Here is a 22,414-nt window from a genome sequence, read left to right on the forward strand (position 1 = left end):
CCGGGGGGTAGCTGGGCTCGACCGTCTTGACCCAACGGGCTCGTCCTCTGTGGACAATCCTGCACTAGAGCGCCTGTCTTCTCCGAGCTGTGTGCTGCCTTCCCAGGCTCCATTTAGCCCACTAGACTTCCACCTGCTTCCCTCTTGTTTTGCAGATGTCAAGCCCGTACCTACAGCCTTAACGGCTTTCGCTTCCTACTCCTGCCAGCTCTCCTCCTCCTCACCCCAGGCATTACCACCAGTAATCACGAGAAGAAAATTGAAACACCGCTAAAATCATGTTAGAGCATTCCGATTGGATCTGAAATTACAGTTTTAACTTCTGAGCTTGACCAATTTGCTGAAGCACCGATTTAACAATCAGTCCTTTTATCTCCGACTTCGTCTCTCTGCATTAGCAAGCAGTTCTGTGATTAAAAATCAGCGTCTTAATGTAAGAGTTCTATGATTTACTGAACGTTTGCCCTAGCCAACATTTTAGTATAGGCAAATGAGCTGTAGCATGTTAAGGTATGCACTTGAACGTCAAACCGGTGTAAGAATATTACTGCATAAAGTAGAAGTGGGACACTGGAGTAGTGATGGTGACAAATAACTCTGTGTTTACCCCAAACGTGGCATACTACGCACTGTGCGCTGAGGCAAACGGGAACGGGTGGGTCCGTCCACCTGGCCTGATGTTTCAGATCAACGGGGGCACTTCAGGGTTATCTTCAAAGTCTGGAGCTTCCTCACTTGGTATAATTTTGGGTTCAGATCGAACTCTTCGGGGCGTGGGGTTTTTCTCTCGAACTATGTTAGCCACATCAGGGAAGGAACGCTTGCTAGGATCTACGTCTAATTTCTCAATTTGCTTGCTTCTACAACAGAAAAAAAAAAGGCAAGAGGAAATTGAGAGATGTCATTTTAAATTAAATTTCAAGTAGACTCAACTCATTCATTCATTCATTCATTCAGCAAACATGGGCAAATGCTCTCCTTAGAGCATGGAGACAATAGTAAGAGACTGTCCCGGGTTTCAAGTAGCTCGGAACCTTGTGGAAGCAAGAGTCTGACCTGTGGAGAAGTAACGTGCTGATGCATGGGCAGCTGGAGGGGAGGTCGGCTGAGAGGCTCTGTTCGCCTGAGAATCTTTATTTTTTTTCAAGATTTTTAAGTAATCCCTACACCCAACGTGGGGCTCGAAATTACAACCCTATGATCAAGCAATGTGTGCTCTACTGACTGAGCCAGCCAGGTGCCTTGCATCTGAGAATCCTTAAATGATGCTACAGCAGGCAAACCCCGCAGCCTGGGTCAACAGTAGAATCCCTGTAGGCAGGTCTTATGTAGGCTCAGTGTAGCTAATCAGCCTCCTGGTGATGCAGACAATCCAGCCTGTGTGCTTTTGCAGGGGCGTTTGTATAAGTTCAGGTGCCTAGAAATCTCCGCCCACCAGTTTCCCCCACAAGATCCCACCCCTGCTGTTGGCACCCAGTTCTTTCGGCAATGGCTATGTGGAAACAGAACAAGAAAGATTCCCGTATTGCCGTCATTAGAAAATTCTAGATAATACGGGTCATTGGGCTGCCGCCCTGTCAATTTTAATGTGTAGGCCTGGGGATGGGGCCCAGTACTTTGCATTTATATAAAGCCCCCCTCCCACCTATCCCCCAGGGATACTGATAATCAGTCAAATTATTTTGGAATCACTGCCCTGGTCACCCGGCCAGGCATTCAACGGAATACATTAAGTGCCTCCCAGATTCTAGACACCAGAAATCCCATGGTCTGTGCAAATAGGACGTTTCCTGGTGACACCTAACAGTGCAGCAGAGAGCTCGAATAGAACATTTATCACATTATCATGTAATCGTCTCATTACTGATCTGTTCTCCCCATTAGAACCAGCATTCTTGAAGCAATTATATTGTCTTTTTCATCTTTGGCATATAGCATTTGTGAATACTTGTTAAATAACGAAAAAAAATACTCTACTACGGTGCAATCATAAAATTAAATCAGAAACTGTCTCTGACCCAAAGAGAATCACAGTCGGTCTCATCCGGGAGCCCCACACTGATGTCCTCAGACCAAATTTAGGCAACAGACACAAGGTATTGGGAGGAGGGGGGGGGGGTTCGACTTTCTCTGGGAAGTGTGAACCCTCTGTTGTTCTTACGCCCATCCCCCCTCTTTTCTGTCAGCCACTTAGCCCTTGAAGGCACTTGAGGTTTCAATTCTTCTCAGAATTTTGACGAATGCACACAGACCCGCTGAAGGAAAGTATCATGTATACGAAGAGTATAAAGTATAAATTTTCCGAAGACCCAGATAGTACACTGTAAACTCTGAAGGAAATTCTAGTTTTTGAAGACCTACATTACAGTCATTATTAAATATGGCTCTGCTTTTTAATTACTGTGCTCTTGTTTAAAAGGCTGCCATATCTATGGCTTAATCAAGTAAATAGCGAAACTCAACTGTTATAATTATGTTGACTTTGAGGAGAAGCAGTGTCTCTCACTTCCAGGCACGTATCTCTCGGGCCATAACGTCTGGATCTTCATAATAAAGAGTGAACTCAGCCCAGATGCAGTTCTCCGCGACTCACCCACTTCAGATGTTGTGAGGAGTAATTTGCACGCAGGACTTGAATCGGTCGTGAGTCTCCGGGTAATAAACAGTGAGCCCATAAGGCCGGGAGCCCCAAAGGATCACACTAATCCCAAAATAAAGAGGAGAGGGCCTTTTCTCCCCTACTGTTTCCTCCCTTAATGTCAGGCACCCGACGTGACTGTTTTACCCACCACCTGTCCGTCAGGGCCAGAACCTCTGGAGTCTAGTCAGAATGACCGGTTGGGCAAAATGAATATTTTCATCAACGGTGGAAGAAAGAAAAAAAAAAAAAAAGACTAAAATCACCAGGCATAACACATCAGCGATTGAGTCCTTCTACTAAAGAACACGAGGAAAGAACTTTCTTCTGGTAATATGGTGGGCTAGCATACATGGACCAAAGATTCCCACCTCCCACTGAAAACCCTCGGGAGATCAGGAAAGATGTGATAAGGTGATAAGGAACCATGAGGGCAGGATTCAGTAAAAGGAGGGACCAGAGAGGAAGCGGGTCCCTGAAGCCACCTTTGGCCTGAGGGCATTTGCTGAGCCCCTAAAGTGGTGCTTTGGTCTTGCTGGCCTTGCGGAGTCTGGGAACAGAGGTCAAGGTCCTGAGCATGCCAGGTGCACAGTGACAGGATGCCCTCTCCCCTAGAAGGCTTCGCTCTCGTGTAAGAGTGAATGAATAGTAAACCCGTTGTGCCTGCCCCCGAGGGCACTGTGAGGGAAGCAGGACAGAGAAGGGCTGGGCTGTCACCACAGCTGGGGTTTCCATGGGTTTACAGCGGCCACAGTTAAAACCCAGCCACCTTGAATTTAGCGTAAAGTGGTTCCGAACGGGCAGGGTCCTCAGGTAGCGTCTGCCCCAGAGCGCAGGCCAACGCTCCCCGGGTGAGCACTTTTCGGGCCTCTGAGAAGCCCCTAGACTATCTTCTAAGGCAATTCGGGCAGCTTGTAGGAAAAACGAACAAGCACTCCAGGAAAAAGGGCACTTAGCGTGAGAACCGGCAGAAGCAACAAGAACGCGAATAGAGACGAGAAACTTCAGATTTTGAATACGACAGCACGGATTCTGAAACCAAGGAAATGCTTCAGACTTCATGCTATAATGTTGAACTTTTCCTCTGGGATCGGCAAGAAGACAGAGACGGTTGCTGTCACCTCCCTCCCACTCCGTCCTGGTGCCTTTCCCTATGCACTAAGGCAAGAAAACAAAAGGAACAGGATTAGGAAGAAAGAAACTCCACATTCTCCGTAGGTAGACAGAAAATCCAAAACAACTAACAAATGAATAAAATAGTAAGAGAGATCAGCAAGGCTGCTGGGTACAAAATCAAACACAAAAGTGAGTTACGTGGTGGGGGTGATACAAACGCTGTGAATATACTGAATCCCATTAAAAAGTTGTACACTTTTTAATACTCGAGACGATGAATTTGATGCGATATGTATTTTACCACGGCAAAAAATTAATTGCAAATCTATATCCTAGCAACAAAAGCCGTTATGATAGCATCAAAATATCACACACCCAAGAAAATTAATACAGTATGTGTATATTAAAAAAAATTTTTTTAGTGTTTATTTGTGAGAGAGAGAGAGAGAGAGAGAGAGAGAAGAGAGAGGGAGGGAGGGGGAGCACGAGTGGGGGAGGGGCAGAGAGAGAGAGAGAGAGGGAAGACACAGAATCCGAAGCAGGCTCCAGGCTCTGAGCTGTCAGCACAGAGCCTGATATGGGGCTCGAACTCACGAACCGCAAGATCATGACCTGAGCTGAAGTCGGACGCTTAACCAACTGAGCCACCCGGGTGTCCCCAGTATGTGTATATTTTAAATGAATTTAGACATAAACCTGCGGCCTTCACAAGAAGTAACTCAAAATGGATCACTGGCCTAAACACAAAAGGCAAGACTGCAAAAGTCACAGAAGGGAGCACAGGAAAAGAGCTGACTGACCCTGGGGGCGGGCGATGCCATTTTAGATACAGCCGCAAAGGCACGAGCCCTGAAAGAAGTCGTCGGCGAGCTGGATTTCGTTAAATTTACAAACTTCTGCTCCATGAAAGACAATTTTGGGAGAATGACAAGACAAGCCACAAACTGGGAGAAAACATCCGATGAACAGCTGTTATCCAAAACATACCAAAAACCCTCTTCGAATGCAACGATAAGAAAGCCGTGTGATTGAAAGAAAAGGGCCAAGGATCTTCACAGACACGTCACCAGGGAAGATGGGCAGATGGCAAATACACAAACGGAAAGAGGCTCCAGACCATGTGTCGTCAGGGAAATGTATTTGTCCAAGTCCAGGGAATGAATAACACCAACTCTGAACGCTAATGCCCACTGTGAACTTTGGGTGATAACGACGTGTGTCAATGTAGATTTATCAGTTGTAATAAATGTGCCACCATCATGGGGGGAAGTGGATAATGGGGGAGACTGTGTATGAGTGGGGGCAGTGGATATATGGAAAATTCCTGTGCTTTTTTTCAAGTTTTCTGTGACCCTAAAATTGCTTTAAAGAAGAAAGTCTACTAAAAAAAAAAAAAAAAAAGACCTCGTGAAGAGAGTAGGAAGATGAGCCAAAGGATGGGCCCAAATTTATCACTCTGGCTCTACTTTATGATCTTGGGCAGATTAATTTCTTTGAGACTCAGTCCAGTAGGAATAACAGGATTTCTCTTGTGGTTATTTTGAAGATGAAAGATAGGTGATGGATAGTATCATGCAGCACAGAGGAGGCACTCGGCACTCAACAAACCCATCCCGAGTGAGGTATGTGTCCCTCCTTGATCAGACATACAGTGTCACAGGACCACAAGAATTCACGGCATCGGTGACCTGCCCCACAAAACACGATCTCCTCCGGTCCCAAGGAACGGAACCTTACTCCACTGATCTTCCCCTCCGGTCACTCTGTCTCTACAGCATGAGGAAAGGTCCGCTCTGGCTACGAAAGGATCGATGGGCCCCTTCTGGCCCTCCCGGCATATCACTGTGCCCACCATCTTCCCGTCCCTCAAACTGACAACCTGCCTGACCTCATTCCCACGTGCGGCCTTCTTAGTTCACGGGATCGCCCAGCCAGAGGCTGAGGTGGTGTGGATGGTCAAGTCCGTCAATGACTAAGGAGCACGCAAACAACCTTCACACAGACACGTTAAGTGTGGCTGCAAGGTGATTACTTCTCAGTAACAAAAATGAAAACAGCTTTACGGGGCGCCTGGGTGGCTCAGTCGGTTAAGCGTCTGACTTCAGCTCAGGTCACGATCTCATGGTCCATGAGTTCGAGCCCCGCGTCGGGCTCTGTGCTGACAGATTGGAGCCTGGAGCCTGTTTCAGATTCCATGTCTCCCTCTCTCTCTGCCCCTCCCCCACTCATGCTCTGTCTCTCTCTGTCTCAGGAATAAATAAACATTAAAAAAAAATTCAAAAATGAAAACGGCTTTGCAAACAGACCGTAGGAAGTACTACCATAAAGAATTGTGCTAAGACATCTCTAGTCCTCAAATGTCATCACCGTAATGGGGATTTTCCCGGGGTCTAAAGACCAGCTTCCACACTGGCCGCCCCTCCCTGATCCTTCACAAACGGGAGTCACACTCCTTTCATGTGTGGATGCTGCTGGGGGGTAATTATGACCATGAATATTCATGCTAGCAGACTACCCTTGAACCTCTGTAAATTACACTAATCTGGGAAATAGGAGACCAACTGGTCTCCAAGGTTAAAACCAGCAACCCAGCTTTCAGAAGGAATTCAACTCCGTACCCGTCGTTCAAACAAAGCCCACGTTCGAAAGTCCACAAAACTTCCACAGTTGACTCGGGATGTTATGAATGCCTGACGGCTTCTATTATGCAAGACATAAATATAGCTCTCGTTCAGGTATTTTTGTAATGATAATTTCAGCATATACATTTGTATCACAAAGATAGTTTGCCTCGGTTCAAAATAGATTTTGCCATCTGGACGGTAACAGTCTGGAAATCACGACAAGTGGAAGGAAAGTCGAAAGGCCCGGGACTGTGCATTCGAAGGAAGCACCGAAATAACAAGAGCTTTGTCCCAAATGCTTGAAGGGACGCCACCGGTCACGGGTGCTGAGCTTCGTTCTGAGGGCATTCGGGAGGCGCCGCCAGGATCTTCAGTTAGGAATGAGGAGAGGCTTCCTGTCACCGGGGGAGCACGGAGAGCGGGAGGGGTCCTGGTGTGGAAGAAGCTGAACTAGAGGCTCGCAGATGATCTGGGGGTAGGAGGTGGGCGGGAGGGCACATGGTGGGGACTCTTGGTCCTGGCAACCCTGAGAGCTTTAGAAGCTACGAAGTGACATCCGAGCCATGAAAGGGTAGCGTGAGCAGCATTCGACGAGGGCTCAGCAGGGCTGTCCCAACGTGTCAAGACCACCTGACCTTCAGGCATTCTAATTTTTTTTAATGTTTACTTATTTTTCACAGGGAGAGACAGAGCACGAGCAGGGGAGGGGCAGAGAGAGACAGGGAGGCACAGACTCCCAAGCAGGCTCCAGGCTCTAAGCTGGCAGCACAGAGCCTCACGCGGGGCTCGAACCCACGAACCGCGAGATCATGACCTGAAGCCGAAGTTGGACGTTTAACCGACTGAGCCAGTCAGGCGCCCACAGACCTTCAGACATTCTAAACTTCTCTCCCTCATTTTGCCCATCTGTAAACCGAGGATAAAAATGGTGAGGGTTAAGTGTGTTACTATGGGTGAAGTACACACGATACTGCCTGATATGTAGTAAGTGCTCAGTAGATGTTAGCAGTCGTTGGTGTTGACCTCACCACTCTCACCATTATTGACACAAGAAATTGGGGCCTGTATGCCCACAGATTTGGTTTTTAGGGATCAAGAGCCCTATAAATCCAGAGTCTAAGTTTTGGGAATAGACATGAACATTCACAGCGTGAATCATCTGTAAATGCTAAATAATTGTATCTTTGAGGAAGGTGCATTCTAGCCACCAAATGACAATGAAGAGAACTATAAGGAAGCTTCCGATGGCTGGGGAGGTGGTACCTTTGGTTTGTGTGTTCTCTGCTGCTGTCCGAGGGACTCGTCCCAGACTCTGACGTTTGTCGCCAACCCGTGATGACTTCGTCTACCTAAAATAAAAATACAACACGCACTGAGTGGTGCATTAGTCTTGGACATATCCTCAAAAATATACAACATTTTAAGTTTTGCTGCGTACGCCATGAAAGAGTCTAACTGTAAGCCCCTACATGCGGTATGAGAAAGTTATATCACAGACTGGATCTGTCTTGCAAAGCCACAAGCTATCCTTCATTTGCCAAAGGCCAAGCAGGGGGGATATGGTGAATTAATTCACATAACAGATATTTTCTGAGAGCCAGAAACCTGCCAAACACTGCTTGGGGTGGTGGGGATCTAGGCGTGGTTGAGACACTGCCTCTGAGCAGCTCCCCTCCTCCACCTCCACCTGGCATGTGTTGCAGTGGAAAGCAGGCTGAGCTGGAGGTTCGAATCCCTCCCTTCCCAGCACACTGGACCCCCAGGTCATCCTTCATAGAATGAAGGGATGAGATACGAGCTCAAAGGCCCCTTTGCGTATGAAAAGTTCTGTAATTCTTCCACTTTTTTGTTTCAAGTTTATTTATTTATTGGGGGGGGAGGGGCAGAGAGAGAGGGAGAGAGAGAATCCCAAGCAGACCTCACGCTGTCAGTGCAGAGCCTGAGGCGGGGCTCGAATTCGTGAACCTGTGAGATCGTGACCTGAGCTGAAATCAAGAGTCGGACGCTCGATCGACTGAGCCGCCCAGGCGCCCCTTCTTCCACTTCTTCTAAGCCAAATAAGCTCAGTGCTAAGCATGTTGAGGTCTCAATAAATAAAACTGACTGATTTGATTCAATGAACGTATAGTGAAGATTATTCGCACCCAGCACCTCCTACTAGAAAGCTCAAAGATCTAAGACTATGGGGGCGGAAGAGAACAGGTGGCCATTTACTAGACCCCGACACCATGCTGGACACATGCCTGCCTATCCTAGGCAGTTCATGTGTTTTATTTCACCCCCACCTCCCAGTATAACTATAAGACAAGGATTATTTATAGGCAGAGAGAAGGAACTCTCCTCATGTTGTTTTGGTCCGCTGATCAGGATGGGGGCTTCTGCCTTTTCTTTCCTTTCTTTCTTCTTCTTCTTTTTTTTTTTTTTTTTTTTTACAAGAGACAGAGCATGAGCCGGGGTGGGGGGGGGGGGTTGCAGAGAGAGAGGGAGACACAGAATCAGAAGCAGGCTGCAGGTTCTGAGCTGTCAGCACAGAGCCCGATGCGGGGCTCAAACTCATGAATGGGGAGAGATCATGACCTGAGCTCAAGTCCAACGTTTCACTGACTGAGTCACCCAGGCACTCCGGCCTTTTATTTCCAGGGAGGAGAAAGATCTGGAGCGTGTACATTCCTCTCTCCATCCTAATCATCCTAATCATTTCCCTTTCTTTGGGGAGGAAGTGCTTCGTTGACTGGCCCCATCTCACCGGTGGGCAGGGTCATTCCCCTGCAGGTGAGGGACACCTGCTGCCCTTCCTCTGTTGGGCCGGAGACTTCACTTGCTGCCCAACAGTGAGAGGATCCATGAGGACACAGACTAGGCTTGGGCTGTGTGGGTCTGGTCACCACTCCTACCCCACCTGCTGGCTCGGGCAGGCTGCACTCACCATCTCCGTTTGGGAAGCGAATCGGAAGCCCCGAGGTAGCCTCAATTCTAAACCAGATTCTCCAATCCAATCTTTACCCAACTTCTGCATCAGGGTGCTGGCCAATTAACCAAATTAATAGACCGGGTCATCGGTTTCCCATTAGGGGGAGAGAGAGAGAGAGAGAGAGAGAGAGAGAGAGAGAGAGGAGGACAGAAGATCTGAAGCAGGCTCTTGAGGGGACAGCAGCAAGCCCAATGTGGGGCTCGAACTCACGAGCCACAAGATCATGACCTGAGCCCAAGTCGGATGCTCAACTGACTGAGCCACACAGGTGCCCCTAAGAACCAGTGTTTTAGATAGTGCAGAGTATATTTATCTATCACATTTGACAACAATTCAATCCGTGTTTGTATGTGTGATTTTGTTCTGCTCCCTTACACAGAGGAACACGCACACAGGCTTGCCTTTCCCTTCCCATAGACCTCACGGGAGGGCCCGTGTGCAATGCAGAAGGGAAAGATCTGCCGAAATGACACATTTCAACCTATGTACTGGACACCCGACCAGGAAAAATACCTTTACAAATGGCGTGTGCAATGGCCAGACTTTTGCTGAGACTCTGGGAGGAAGGAACAATGGACCCTGAGCGTACTAAAGACGCTAAATTTCAGGTCCAGAAGAGTTTGTTCGGAGACATTTTAAAAGAGAGAGTTCCAGGGGCGCCTGGGTGGCGCAGTCGGTTAAGCGTCCGACTTCAGCCAGGTCACGATCTCGCGGTCCATGAGTTTGAGCCCCGCGTCGGGCTCTGGGCTGATGGCTCGGAGCCTGGAGCCTGTTTCCGATTCTGTGTCTCCCTCTCTCTCTGCCCCTCCCCCGTTCATGCTCTGTCTCTCTCTGTCCCAAAAATAAATAAAAACATTGAAAAAAAAATTAAAAAAAAAAAAAAAAAAAAAAGAGAGAGTTCCAGAACCGAAGAGGCCACACAGTCAAGGACCACAGACGAATGAGGGGTAGTCGGCAGAACACAAACTTGTAGAATACTGTGGGGGAATCAGCAACTCAAGCCACCAGTGTGATATTTACTGAATACTTAAAGGAGGTAACTCATGGAAAGGTCTGCCCAATGAAGCAGATTCTATCATCGTCAAACACAGGTTTTGGGGGGAGGAGGTTAATCCTAAAATGTTTTCTTTGCTATGTTTTAAAATATATTAATGTCATAATTTTGTTTTCCAGGCATTTCTTGCCGGCTAATGACTGATGCTGTATTTTCGGATGTTAACGACGGTAAGGTATGAATGTTAACACTCTTTGAATACGAAAACTTGACTGGTTTTTGTCCTTTTCTTTAACAGAATTAGTGTGATGGATTCAAATATTTCCCCCTCCTTCCTGGCCCATCCTTAACGAGACGGAAACACTTTTTAGGTGCTGTTGAGTCCAGTTCTGGCTTGTTTTTTTTTTTTTTTTTAATTTTTTTTTTCAACGTTTATTTATTTTTGGGACAGAGAGAGACAGAGCATGAACGGGGGAGGGGCAGAGAGAGAGGGAGACACAGAATCGGAAGCAGGCTCCAGGCTCTGAGCCATCAGCCCACAGCCCGACGCGGGGCTCGAACTCATGGACCGTGAGATTGTGACCTGGCTGAAGTCGGACGCTTAACCGACTGCGCCACCCAGGCGCCCCAGTTCTGGCTTGTTAAACCATATTAATATCAAAGACGAAGGAAAAGATAGATACGAGGGGGCTAAACAGACATCTCCAGTCAAGGGGAGCAGAGAGAGGCCATAGATGTTAGGGTGTTGGGAACTGGCACCTTCCTCCTGCAGTGTCTGAGGGAGACCGAAGCATCTCTGGGAGATGCGGTTGTGCAGAGAGAGCATGGTGTCCACTAGAATCTTCTGCAACGATGGAAGTGTTCTGTGCTGTCCAACATGGGGCTCCTGAACATTTGAGACGTGGTTAGTGCACCTGAGCTACTGAAGGTTTGATTTTACTTAAACTGAAGTAATTTTAACTGCCCAAGCCAGAGGGAAGGGAACATGATTACAGTGAGCCCCAAATGCATAGGTGGGCTTCCGATTCTCCTTCGGGGTGAAGGACGTCCATCCACACCAGTTACCCCTAATTCACCTGTAGTCCTTGACTCTGTGGCCTTTTCGGTTCTGGAACTCTCTGCTGCTCCCTTGACGTGCCTGGGACCTGGTACTCTTATGGAAGTATGAGAACCCAGAGCCTGTGCTCCACTCTCTCTGATCCCTGTGGGGTCGAAGGTTGCTCCCCAAGCCTGACTCAGGACAACTCTAAAGGACCTTGTCAGCCGCAGAGCTCGCTGGGCGTCGGCTGAGGTCTTTGTCAGGCCTCCACGGCAGCTCGGTTTTCCCCTTTCCTGCTCCTGGCCCCTTCCCTCCCGCTCACAGGCAGCCGCCTGAGGGGCGCTCCCTCACAGGCACCCTGCATGCTCCCCTCCATCTCAGACCTGTTCCTGGGGAGCCGTGGCACCTTTGCATTTTTAAAACTTTTTTTGAATATTTTAGTTACATTAAACGAGGCCAATGCTAGTGAAAAATCATTAAAATGTCAGTTTTAAGAACAAAGCTCTTGAGCCAAAAGTACAAATTTTGTATTGCTTCACGTTGTAAACGCACTAAAGAGAATGGGAGCATGTGCATAATTAGAGTCTTAAAACACCCCGTTTCTAACACTGTTATTTGTCACATAATAAGCTCAGACAAAGATACTCTGTGTTTATGGAAATGCAAATAGCATCACAAATTTGGAACTTCTCTTCACAGGGAATTTGCTGTGCACCAGAATCTAAATGTGTTTCTTATTTTTAAGAGATATTTTCAGCTTATTTAGTTCCAAAGATTCTTTTAAGTTTAAAAGTTAGAAGGAACTAAGGAAGCAGCACGAAGAAAAATATTAACACCAACATTCATATCAACGCCAAAATTCATCTTAACGCCAGTATTTATATTCACAGCAGGTAAAACACTTCCAATGAGCTCTGACTTTCCCCAGCAGAGGACCACGAGGTCCTGCAGTAGTGACCACTGTCTTCCTACCACACCCACAGCACCAGCATCGTTCTTCCTCTAGGAAGTGATGGTCATTAACATTAACCATCTTATTCATTTGCACTAAGTGTGTTCAGGGATGACTGATGGACAGCTGCAAGGGCCAAAATACGTTCAATAAATTAGATCAGGGGGACTAATGGTTTCCTGAATCCATAGAAGGAAATGTAATCAGCTTCCTGAAAACTCAATTGTGGGCCAGGCACAAAGGTACAAATTAACATTTTAATGATGTGATATTACTTTAATTCTCACAGAATCATGTGATTTCGTGCAGCTGAAAGTTGGGAGCGGACATGGAGGTAGGAACCAAGTCTCCTCTACAGAAGGCAGAAGTCACTCCTAAGGCTTTTCCGCCAGATGACTTTCCAGTCTTTGCTGACACAGTACCCTGGGATGGCGTCTCATGACTTCCTGAGGCAGCACGCAGCATGGAGACAATCTACCTCTACTTATTTTATTATTTTGTTTTGTTTTATTTTATTTTATTTTATTTTATTTTATTTTATTTTATTTTATTTTATTTTTTCCATTTTATTTTATTTATTCTATTTTTATTTTATTTATTTTATTCCATTTTATTTTATTTAATTTATTCCATTTTATTTTATTTTATTCTATTTTATTTATTTTATTCCATCTTATTTTATTTATTTTATTCTGTATATTTTATTCCATTTTATTTTATTCTATTTTATTCATTTTATTTTATTTAATTTATTCCATTTTATTTTATTTTATTCTATTTTATTTATTTTATTCCATCTTATTTTATTTATTTTATTCTGTATATTTTATTCCATTTTATTTTATTCTATTTTATTCATTTTATTTTATTTTATTCCATTTTATTTTATTTAATTCCATTTTACTTTATTCTATTTTATTTATTTTATTTTATTTTATTCCATTTTATTTTACTTATTTTATTCCATTTTATTTTATTCTATTTTATTCATTTTATTTTTTTTATTCCATTTTATTTTATTTATTTTATTCTATTTTTACTTTATTTATTTTATGTGCCTTGAGAACTTGTTTGGAGTTTCTAGCAGGGAACTGCAGCCACTCGTATACCCTTGACTAAAGAATGATCCTCCTCTGTCAGGGAAGGTCATTTTCTTGGACTGAGCGAAGCTTTGGGAGGGACACACCTGGAGCAGTGAGGGAGGAAGGGGACACCCGGCTAGCCGGCTAGATCAGCCAAACCAACCCTGGTGATCAATGGGGTGACAGATGTCGTAGCCAGATCACCCTCGCATCCATTTTTTTTTACTGTAGATTATTTATTTTTTTGTTTCAAGTTTTTATTTAAATGCCAGTTAGTTAACATACACTGTAATATCAGTTTCAGGAGAATTCAGTGGTTCATCACTTCTGTACAATACCCAGTGCTCATCTCAACCAGTGCCGTCCTTTATACCCATCACACATCTAGCCCATCCCCCTCCCACAGCCCTCAGTTTGTTCTCTGTTGTTAAGAGTCCATTTCATGGTTTGTCTCTCTTTTTCCCCCGAGTTCATCTGTTCTATTTCCTAAATTCCACATATAAGTGAAACCATATGGTATTTGTCTTTCTCTGACTTATTTTGCTTAGCATAATACAGTCTAGTTCAATCCACATCATTCCAAATAGCAAAATTTCATTCTTTTTGATCGCTTAGTAGCATTCCATTTTATGTATATACCACATTAAAAAATATAACTTATTGTCAAGTTAGCTAACATACCAGCGTATACAGTGTGCTCTTGGTTTTGGGAGTAGATTCCCATGATTCATCACTTACGTACAACACCCAGTGTTCATCTCAACAAGTGCCCTCCTCAATGCCCATCACCCATTTTCCCCTCTCCCCCACCCCTCCATCAACCCTCAGTTTGTTCTCTGTATTTAAGAATCTCTTATGATTTGCTTCCCTCTTTGTTTGAAACTATTTTTCCCCTTCCCTTCCCCCATGGTCTTCTGTTAAGTTTCTCAAGTTCCACATCACACACTTGGGCTGATGAAAACTTGGGCTGAGTGAAAACATAAGATATCTGTCTTTCTCTGCCTGACTTATTTCACTTAGCATAATACTCTCCAGTTCCATCCATGGTGTTACAAATGGCAGGATTTTATTCTTTCTCATGGCCAAGCAATATTCCATTATATATAAACCACATCTTCTTTCTTATTAGGAAACTGTCTAAATCCGGGGACTGGTTCTTATTAGGAAATTGTCTAAATCTGGGGACTGGTCATCAAACTTATTGTACGAATTTATTGTCGATGGACACTTGGGTTCCTTCCATGTACCTCTACTTTAACAAAATGTATGTGGTTGCTTAACCAACTACAGAAATTACTAAGCCAATGAACCAAGACTACATGTGCTGTGTAAAATATAGTAACCAGACGCAAGGGAGAGAGACCCAGCTCTCGATCCTTTAGGTTGAACCACAGGAATTACCAATATCTGACCATTTTTGACCTACAAAACAGTGATTTTACATGGTTCAACTTAACTGTTATTTATATGAAGCTGAATAAGAATGAGAAAACAATCGCTCCACTTTAGATGAAGGCTTGCTATCGTGGTAAATTAAGAGAGCAAATGGACAAAGAAAATAGAATCTAACCAGAGATGTTCATTGAAGAACAAAATATAAAACAATCCATCATTTATTTTTTTTCTTGTGAATTTACCCTGGTTTCTCAAATCACAGTATTTAGGAAAATCAGAAGCAAATTTCTCTTTCTCTTGGATTTTTACTTGGTACCACGGTTTCAGCTATTGCCTCTATTAAATCTTCTCAAGAAATATTTACTGAGCGTCTGTTATGTGCCAAACATAGGAGCAAGTGGTAGATATGGAAGGATAGGTTAAAAAATTATCATTGATCATCTCATGAGAGATAAAGACACATTAGCAGTGAAAATGCATTGAAGGAAGTATAATCGACAGGTATGTGTGTACATTAAATATGGAAGCCCAAGGGAAGGAGGGATGTGCACCGGTGATGTGGGGAAGGCTTACTGGAGGATGTGAGGTTTGATATGAATTTTAAAGAATAAGGAGGAATTTGCCAGAAGCTGGAGATTATGTGGTACATTCCCTACATCAGAACATTCCAGAGAGAGACAGCAAGCCTGAACAAAAGACAAGAAGGTAAATGACCACATAAACTAGCACAGAATATTGGGCAGATAATAGATGGAAAAAAGGCTGAAGCACCAGGCAGACGTCAGGTCTTGAGAGAGTTGATTTTAAGGTGCTTGGACTTTGCACAGGAGGTGACAGAGACTTTGCTGGTTTTTTTTTTTTCCTTCAACTCAGCTGAAGGAGCAATATTCTCAATACACTCTTACTTTCATCAGCCCGAGTGTGTGATGTTAACAAAAATATTAAGTGCAGTGGCATGATGGCTTTTGAAAGAAAGTGTTTCCTTCGTCGCTAGGTAAAAAATACACTGTTTTGTTTTTGTTTTTGCCATTACAGCTAAATTGCTTTCTCCTCACCCCAAACTTCACTCTGAAAATACTACTGACATGGAGTCTTATTAGGAAACTGTCTAAATCTGGGGACTGGTCATCAAATTTATTGTACGAACACATAACATGCGAATTATTGGCTAACTAATCAGTTCTTCCGGGCTTCTGTTGGCCTGTCCACTACGGATCTGTACGCATTTCTCTGGCTTCCCACTGTCCCACGTAACGTAGGTTTTAGACTCTGCATTCAGGGTCCCCTGGCACCCACACACCCTCTTAGAAGGCATCATTTACACGAAGGGCAATCCATTATTCACAATTTGCCCCAGAATGGGAGAATAGGAGAGTTAAATGGAGATTTTTCCCTTAAAAGAATTTACCAGTAATAATTGGCTTTCGTACCCTTCAGGCCAGGCCTGTGCGGTATTTTAACGAGGGTGTGATGTGGTATCCACACTCACAATACAGGTACTGAGCCTGCGTGCAGTTGTGCCCGTTTGTTCTCCTGTCTCTGCTCTGCTCTGGAGAGTTCCGGGTCACGTGGCTCCCGGCTGGGCCTGGCCAACAGGAAGCACTGGAGGGAGGCCGGAGAACCTCGAAGGAGGCTCCAGGTGTCTCTCCCACAATCCCTGTCTGCGTGAGCGACTCCACTCCACGGAGGGAGGATCTCCTCCGTGGCTGCCCAAGAGGCCTCTGCGGTTCTGGTTCCTTCCAGATGACCTGGTGCGTGTTTTCCACCACCACCACCACCTCCTCCCTCTGTCCTGGGAGAGGAGGGACCCACCTGATGTTACGGCTTTCTGGCTGGTCTTACTCTCCCTCCTTTGGCATCTCAGATCTGCGTTCACCTGTGTAATACATTTCCTGAATTGCTCCCACAAGGTACATTCCTGTATACATTTCCTGTATGCATTTTCAGTGTTTCCTGAGTTTCCATCAGACCCTTAACTGACTTCCTCCGTGTGTCTCACACCTCAGGGTACTTGTTAAGACACACACTTCCACAACATCTAATTAGAATCCTCAGGATAGTGGCCTGGGAATCTAGTTTTTTAACAAGCTCTCTCCAGGTGATTCTATGGATCGGGGGAGTCTTGAAAACAGTCTTGCTGATCCCACAGCTTCGAGGCTTTTCCGGATGCCATTCAGTTACGCAAGCACATTTACGGGACGTGCGATGGAAAGCCACTGGTGGGTTTTAAGCGTGAGCATAAAATGATCTGACTTACGTTTTAAAAAGGTCACTGTGGCTTTTGTATGGGGAAGGAATCAAAAGGTGGAAAGGACAGAAGCAGGGAAACAGGGAGGGGCCTGTATGAGATGGTCCAGCTGGGAGATGGTGTTAGCCCGGACACGGCTGAGGTGGGGAGGCAGCGGTAAGTAACTGAATTCAGGGTATGTTCGGGCAGTAGTGCTGACGACGTGTAAGGGTAAGAGGTAGGTCAAGGATGCCTTCTAACCTTCGACTTGGACAATTGAGCCGACGATGATGCCATTTTCTAGGACAGGGAAGACTGTGGGAGGAGCAGGTCTGCAGAAAGCAATTATGGGTTCATTTGGCCGTTTGAAATCAGTCCGGCGGATTTACGCTTTCAGGCGGCTTATGAGTTGGCAGGTGCATATAAAATGTCTTTGATTCTAAAGCCTCTACAGTTTGCTAATATTTAAAGCTTTTATTTTCCAATTAATAACTCTGGTTTGTATTTCCTATGAGGTTGAACAGCACTTGGGGACAGCATTTTGAATTTCCCAATTGTAGTTAGTGGTTTACTCTGTATTTTATGCTTAATATTATTTCTAGGGACTAGTAATTAAATATAATTTCTGTAATTTTTTCTTTTGGAAATGAGAATAAGCTTTTTGGAGGGTTTTGTCTATTATGAACTTTTCAAATTATCTTAATTATATTGCTCAAATAATAAATGGTCTTACTCTTCATTGATCATATTTATCAAAGACAGAAATGGGTCATAAATCTTCTAGTAGAGCTGACTGCTTATCTGTCCTTACGTTTATAAGACCCTGGGCTTTCTACACTTAAATAATGTACAATCAATGAATATAAGGCCGTGAGTTGGACTTTTATTTTACATAATACTTTTATTACTATAGAATAACTTTTATTCCATTTTATGCTTCTTTGCTTTAAATTGTCGTGTCTGATACTCATTTTGCCATAAGTACTCTAAATTTTGCTTGCATTCACTTCATATAGTTTTGTCCATTCTTTTGTTTATGTATCTCCCAGGTCTTTGAGTTTCAGGAGTGTTCTTTTGAGCTGGATAGCATAATGGATTTTACATCTGTTACTTTCTTACAAATATTCTGATTTTGTGTCTCCCTCCTGGTGTTTTTCCACTCCTAACTGTATTGACTTTTGTTTACATTTATTTTCTGTAATGCTTTGTAATTCACACATTTTAATTTAATTCCACTCATTTTCCCCGAGAATATTTATATTAAATTTCAACATGAACACAGTGCACTGAGAAGACCTAAATGTGAGACCTGAAAACATAAACATCCTAGAACAAAACGCAGGCAGTAACTTCTCTGCATTGGTCGTAGCAACACTTTTCTAGATAGGTCTCTTATCCAGAAAACAAAAATAATCTTGGGACTACATCAAAATAAAAAGCTTTTGCACAGTGAGGGAAGCCATCAACAAAACTCAAATACAACCTATGGGACGGGAGACGACATTTACAAATGATATACCCAGTAAGGGGTTAATACGCCCCCAAAACAAGAAGCTCATACAGCTCAACACAAAAAAACCAACAGTGTGATTAAAAAATGGGCAGAGAGGGGTGCCTGGGTGCTCAGTTGGTTAAGCATCCTATTCTTGATTTCTGCTCACGTCATGATCTCACAGTCATGAGATAGAGCCCCATGTCAGGTTCCGTACTGGGTGTGGGGCTTGCATAAGATATTCTCTCTCTCTCTCTCTCTCTCTCTCTCTCTCTCTCTCTCTCTCTCTCTCTGAAAAAAAAAATACATGGGCACAGAACCTGAATAGACATTCCATATAGACATGAAAAGATGCTCAACATCACTGATCCTCAGGGAAATACAAATCAAAACCACAATGAGATAACACCTCACACCTATCAGAATGGCTAAAATCAAGAAGATAAGAAACAATTGTTGGCGAGGATGGCGAGGAGAAAAAAGAGCCCTCATGCACTGGTGGCAGGAATGCAAACTGACATTGTCACTTTGGAAAACAGTATGGGGAGTCCTCAAAAAATTAAAAATGGAAATGCCATATGATCCAATAATTTCACTATTGGGTATTTACCCAGGGAAAATGAAAACACTAACTCCCAAAGATATATGCACACCTATGTTCACTGCAGCATTATTTACAATAGCCAAGATATGGAAGCAACGTAAGTGTCCATCAATAGAGGAATGGTTAAAGAAATATGGTGTATATACACAATGGAATATTACACAGCCATAAAAAAGATGAGATCAGGCCATTGAGACAACATGGATAAGCCTGGAGGGTATAATTCTAAGGGAAATAAGTCAGACCAAGAAAGACAAATACCATATGACTCCACTCGTAAGTAGAATCTAAAAAAAAAAGCAAATGAATAAACAGACAAAAAGCTGAAATAGACCTATGAATCCCGAGAACAAACTTATGGTTGTCAGAAGGAAGCAGGGTGGGGGATTGGAAAAATTGGTGAAGGGGAGAAGGAGGTACAAGCTTCCAATTTTGGGAAAAGGCACAGCACAGGAAATACAGTCAATGATACTGTCATAGCGATGTAACACGACAGACAGTAGCCACAGCTGTGGTGAACACAGCACAATGTACAAACTTGTCCAGCTTGAGCATAGTTAGCCCTGAAACTAACTATACTCAAATAAAATTTAAAAAGTTAACGGTATGTATTTGGTGGTTGCGAAAGTGTTCATATGCTTGTTCTTCCCACTCCCAGTTTCCCTGTTTTCATGTTTCAGTCTAAGTTTTAAAAATCATACAACTGTCTTTCTTATATCTTCTTCACTACTTCTTCCAAGGAAAATAACTTTCTGACTCATTTTGAAACTTTACTCAAAACAAGGACAGCTATTCCTATAAGACTACTGAAGTAGTTGAGGAGGGGGATGGTGGCTCAGTAGCAGAGCATTAATGGTGGGGGGGACCGGGGGACTGGGAATGAGAAGCCCTCTTAGGTTTTCAATGCAAGCAAAATAGCAGGAGGTATTACAGATTTGATCCTAATTCTACATGAAGATATCCCTACACGAAGGTATCCCCTATTAGGGGAACCTAATGCAGCACAAGTCTTACTTTTTCTTAGCATTTCCAAGAACCTACCAGAGCACACAGTAGGTGATCATTAAAATATATGGAATGGCTAGGTGGATGGTAGGATAGGTGATGGATGGGTGGGTGGGTGGGTGGGTGGATGGATGGATGGATAGATGGGTGGGTGGGTGGGTGGATGGATAGATGGGCGGATGGATGGATGGATAGATGGATGGGTGGGTGGGTGGACAGATGGGTGGACGGATGGATGGATGGATGGATGGATGGATGGGTGGATGGATGGACGGGTGGGTGGGTGGATGGATGGATGGAAGGATGGATGGATGGGTGGGTGGGTGGACGGACGGGTGGGTGGGTGGGTGGATGGATGGATGGATGGATGGATGGATGGATGGATGGAAGGATGGATGGATGGGGGTGTGGATGGATGGATGGATGGATGGATGGATGGATGGATGGGTGAATGGATGGAGAGATGGGTGAATGGATGGATGGAAGGATGGATGGATGGGTGGGTGGACGGACGGACGGGTGGGTGGGTGGATGGATGGATGGATGGATGGATGGATGGATGGAAGGATGGATGGATGGGGGTGTGGATGGATGGATGGATGGATGGATGGATGGATGGATGGATGGATAGATGGATGGATGGGTGGACAGATAGACAGACGGATGGATGGATGGATGGGTGGGTGGGTGGACAGATGGGTGGATGGATGGATGGATGGATGGATGGATGGATGGATGGATGGGTGGATGGATGGGTGGGTGGATGGACGGACGGGTGGGTGGATGGACGGACGGGTGGGTGGATGGACGGACGGGTGGGTGGATGGACGGACGGGTGGGTGGGTGGGTGGGTGGATGGACGGACGGGTGGGTGGGTGGGTAGATGGATGGATGGATGGATGGATGGATGGATGGAAGGATGGATGGATGGGTGGGTGGACGGACGGGTGGGTGGGTGGATGGATGGATGGATGGATGGATGGATGGGTGAATGGATGGAGAGATGGGTGGATGGATGGATGGAAGGATTGATGGATGGGTGGGTGGACGGACGGATGGGTGGGTGGGTGGATGGATGGATGGATGGATGGAAGGATGGATGGATGGGGGTGTGGATGGATGGATGGATGGATGGATGGATGGATAGATGGATGGATGGGTGGACAGATAGACAGACGGATGGATGGATGGATGGATGGGTGAATGGATGGAGAGATGGGTGGGTGGATGGATGGATGGGTGGGTGGATGGACAGACGGGTGGGTGGGTGGATGGATGGATGGATAGATGGATGGGTGGGGGGGTGGATGGATGGGGGTGTGGATGGATGGATGGATGGATGGATGGATGGATGGATGGACGGACGGGTGGGTGGGTGGATGGATGGATGGATGGATGGATGGAAGGATGGATGGATGGGGGTGTGGATGGATGGATGGATGGATAGATGGATGGGTGGACAGATAGACGGATGGATGGATGGATGGGTGAATGGATGGAGAGATGGGTGGATGGATGGATGGATGGATAGATGGATGGGTGGGGGGGTGGATGGATGGGGGTGTGGATGGATGGATGGATGGATGGATGGATGGATGGATGGGTGAATGGATGGAGAGATGGGTGGATGGATGGATGGAAGGATGGATGGATGAGTGGGTGGACGGACGGACGGGTGGGTGGGTGGATGGATGGATGGATGGATGGATGGAAGGATGGATGGGGGTGTGGATGGATGGATGGATGGATGGATGGATGGATGGATGGATAGATGGATGGGTGGACAGATGGACGGATGGATGGATGGATGGGTGAATGGATGGACAGATGGGTGGATGGATGGATGGATGGATAGATGGATGGGTGGGGGGGTGGATGGATGGGTGGACAGATAGACAGACGGATGGATGGATGGATGGGTGAATGGATGGAGAGATGGGTGGATGGATGGATGGATGGATGGATGGATAGATGGATGGGTGGGGGGGTGGATGGATGGGTGGGTGGGTGGACGGATGGGTGGATGGACGGATGGATGGATGGACGGATGGATGGATGGATGGATGGATGGATGGGTGGATGGATGGGTGGGTGGATGGATGGGTGGGTGGGTGGATGGACGGACGGGTGGGTGGGTGGGTGGATGGATGGATGGATGGAAGGATGGATGGATGGGTGGGTGGACGGACGGGTGGGTGGATGGATGGATGGATGGATGGATGGATGGATGGATGGAAGGATGGATGGATGGATGGGGGTGTGGATGGATGGATGG

At 45.4% G+C, this 22,414-nt stretch overlaps 1 protein-coding gene across 7 annotated transcripts in view; it reads right to left on the reverse strand.

Moving 5' to 3' along the window:
- Window positions 1-259: 259 nt before the first annotated feature.
- Window positions 260-22,414, reverse strand: part of DNAAF11 (dynein axonemal assembly factor 11) — a 79,847-nt gene continuing 57,692 nt past the window's right edge. For 5 of the 7 annotated variants that reach the window (XM_045049801.1, XM_045049800.1, XM_045049804.1 and 2 more), the window contains 2 exons: window positions 7,642-7,727; window positions 6,431-6,808 (listed from right to left, as the gene is read on the reverse strand). In XM_045049801.1, the coding sequence (XP_044905736.1) occupies window positions 6,592-6,808; window positions 7,642-7,727 (303 nt within the window). In that variant the 3' untranslated portion in view covers window positions 6,431-6,591. Of the gene's footprint in view, window positions 861-6,430; window positions 6,809-7,641; window positions 7,728-22,414 lie in introns of those variants that run through there. The other 2 variants (XM_006943388.5, XM_045049802.1) reach the window with 1 other exon arrangement.

The sequence above is a fragment of the Felis catus genome, chromosome F2, assembly GCF_018350175.1.
Source record: "Felis catus isolate Fca126 chromosome F2, F.catus_Fca126_mat1.0, whole genome shotgun sequence".
Taxonomy (NCBI): Eukaryota; Metazoa; Chordata; class Mammalia; order Carnivora; family Felidae; genus Felis; species Felis catus.